The sequence below is a fragment of the Tupaia chinensis genome, unplaced genomic scaffold (genome assembly GCF_000334495.1).
Source record: "Tupaia chinensis unplaced genomic scaffold, TupChi_1.0 Scaffold000258_1, whole genome shotgun sequence".
Lineage (NCBI taxonomy): Eukaryota > Metazoa > Chordata > Mammalia > Scandentia > Tupaiidae > Tupaia > Tupaia belangeri.
The window spans coordinates 383,088-386,165 of record NW_006159738.1 but is presented as its reverse complement, the minus strand read 5'-3'; the positions used below and the strand labels follow the sequence as shown (position 1 = coordinate 386,165).

The following is a 3,078-nucleotide window of genomic DNA, read 5'->3' as shown; positions in this document are numbered from 1 at the left end:
TTGTGTTCGTCATCTTGGTGAATTACTGGAAGATGGCGGTTCCGGCCGAAAGGAAGGCCCCATTGTGTTTTCAGGATTTCGAGTTAACATGACGAGATCTCTTGTGCTTAGTGTCTATGGCGGACATTCCCAGGCCAGTCCTCGGGACCAGAGGGCTTGGGGTCCTTGACATAGACCAGGGGTCTGCCTTATCCCCCCACACGGTCACAGCCTGAATAATAAGGAGCGTAGGCTACAGTACCCGGGGCACCTCGAGCGATTGCTGTGGGGCCTCCGTCTGTTCTGTCAGAGCAGGTCGCGTTCGCTTCTCGTGTGAAGTAGCTTCTCTGGGGCACCTGCATCCGTTTCCTGGCATCTGTGGTATGATCCTCTGTTCTTCTGCATCATTTTATCTTTACTTTTCATTGTCTACTGACAGACTCTGGCGAAAAAGATGACCGTCCTGTATAAGCTGGCCCGGGAGCAACTCTCCAAGCAGTACCACTATGACTTTGGGCTCCGAGCCCTGAAGTCGGTGCTGGTCATGGCTGGTGAGCTGAAGAGGGGCTCCTCTGAGCTCAGGGAGGTAAGCCACGTGCTCGGCTGCTCTCTGGCTTCACTCGGGCATGCGCATTTAGCAGATGTTGGGATGAGGTGATGGGTCCAGGACAGTCCTCAGTGGAGTCTCAGTCTTTTTTTTTTTTTTTTTTAAGCTTTTGCCACAGGGCGTGTGCATTGGCCAGAGAGAGACAGACAGAAGGAAAGTGAGAAATCACCACCTCCCACCCGAGGGGATGCCCACACCACAGTCCCTTCTCCATTATCCTCTCAAGATCTTGGGCACACACACACATGCACCTGGCTTGATTTTCAAGTCACTGGGTCGAGGATTCAAACTGTGGTTGGCCATGTGGGAGTCTAGCGCCTTAGCCACCAGGCCACCTGCTGGCCCCGTAAAATTTCAGTCTTAACTGTCACCTCACGTTGTCTGGCCTTACTTTGCTCCCATCCTGTATCGTTTCCTCTACTTAGACGTCCTACTTACGGTGAGCTCCATGTTCTCACACAGCGCCGGCGTTTACGGTGCTCTGCCTGTCAGTGTCCCTCTGTAACCTCTGGGTGAGTGGGACGGGAGGTGGGACAACCAGAATGCTCACGGAACCACGAATGTGTTTTTATCTTCTCTTCCTACAAAAGCGAGAGAACTGATCATCTTTCTTCTTCCCTTCCCTTCCCCTCCCTTCCCTTCCCTTCCCTTCCCTTCCCTTCCCTTCCCTTCGTCCTTCTTTCCCTCTCTCTGTCTCCCCTCTCCTCCCCTCCCTCCCTCCCTCCATTTGTTTGTTCTTTCTTTCTTTTTTGTTATTTGCCATAGGACATGTGCCATTCGCTAGAGAGACACAGAGAAAGACGACAGAAAGAGAGAAATCACCCCTCCGGGAGGATGGCCACACCACAATCTCTTCTCCTCCATTCTCATCTGGGACTTTGGCGTGTAGGCACAGTACAATTTCCAGACCATCGGGTCCAGGACTCAAACCACTGTCAGCCTTGTGGGAACCCAGCGCCTTGACCACTACGCCACCTGCTGGCTCTGATCATGTTTCTCTTACACAAGACTCAGAGTGAGTTCAGTCAGTGTGGTTCTGTGGGCAACAAGCTCACGTATTTCTCTAGAGACCGTACTCATCATGTCTTACATTTTATTTAATTTTAGTTTTTACATAAAATTTTATTATTTTATACTTTGTTTTGGTGTATTCCATTTTGGATTTGTTTTTTCTTATGAAATTTTGAAAAACAAGATGAATGTTTTATTTTACGGAATTTTTTCTTTTCATTTTAATTAAAATTTTACATAAAAACTTTTTATAGAAATACAGAATTTAGACATTTTATGATATGTTTATATATTAAATGCATATGATTAAAATATGTCATTTTAATGTCGAAATGTCATTTTACATTTCATAAGAGGGTTGCAGACTAGTGCTTGGGACGTGTCAGCGGGACGGGAGGGACGCGGGGAATGTGCGTGTCGTTGTAGGATGTGGTGCTGATGCGGGCCCTGCGGGACATGAACCTGCCCAAGTTTGTGTTCGAAGACGTCCCTCTTTTCCTGGGTTTGATTTCCGACCTGTTTCCTGGGTTGGACTGCCCTCGCGTCCGCTACCCTGACTTCAACGGCGCAGTGGAGCAGGTGCTGGAGGAAAGTGGCTATGTCGTCCTACCTGTTCAGGTAATGGTGCAGGGAAGGAGCCCTCGCTGTGACCTCAGGCCTTTGAAGTTGCCTTTTCATTAAAAAAAAGAAAGAAAAGAAAAGGCAAAATGTGCATAGCATAAATTTTTACTACTGTAACCCTTTCCCTCCCATTTAAAAAGTTGTGATGAAACACACCTAACATAAAGTTAAACTTTGCCTCTCTCTCTTTACTCCAGTGAGCGCCCGGGCCCTAGAGCAAAAAAAAAAAAAAAAAAAAAGAAAAGAAAAAGTCCAGATGTGAAAGATTACATATTGTAGGATTCCACTTACATGAAATGCCCAGAATAAGCAAATCCATAAAAACAGACAATAGGTTAGGGGTTGCCAGAGGTTGAGAGGAAATGGAAATGGGATTGGGGGAGATGGATAATGGATACAGAGGATTCCTTTATGGAAAGGGGTGACAGTATCCTAAAATTGATTGTGGTGATGGTCATATAACTCTGAGATTATACTAAAAACATTGGATTGTACACTTCAAATGGCTGAATTGTGTGGTGTGTGAATTGTATATTAATAAAACTGTTTAAGAAAGAGATATGACTTAACTGAGCTGCCAATGTTTGCCCTGTAGGTGGATAAAGTGGTTCAAATGTTTGAGACCATGCTAACCCGCCACACGACAATGGTGGTGGGGCCCACAGGAGGTGGCAAGTCAGTGGTCATTAATGCTCTGTGTCAGGCCCAGACCAAGTGAGTATGAACTCGGGGTGGGGGAGAGAGGAGGCTTGGTTGTCAAGATAGTTTCATGCTAATTGTTTGGTGACAGCACTACGTGCTCCCACTCTGCTGTCTGATTTTCGGGGGGGGGGGGGGGAAATTTGTTCCAAACACTCCTT

At 46.9% G+C, this 3,078-nt stretch overlaps 1 protein-coding gene across 1 annotated transcript in view; it reads left to right on the top strand.

Annotated features, from left to right (window-relative positions):
- Positions 1-3,078, top strand: part of DNAH10 (dynein axonemal heavy chain 10) — a 126,154-nt gene that overhangs the window by 52,649 nt on the left and 70,427 nt on the right. Inside the window, exons 36-38 of the mRNA XM_006149228.2 lie at positions 419-565; positions 2,024-2,215; positions 2,814-2,932. Coding sequence (XP_006149290.1) covers positions 419-565; positions 2,024-2,215; positions 2,814-2,932 — 458 coding nt within the window. The remainder of the gene's footprint in view (positions 1-418; positions 566-2,023; positions 2,216-2,813; positions 2,933-3,078) is intronic.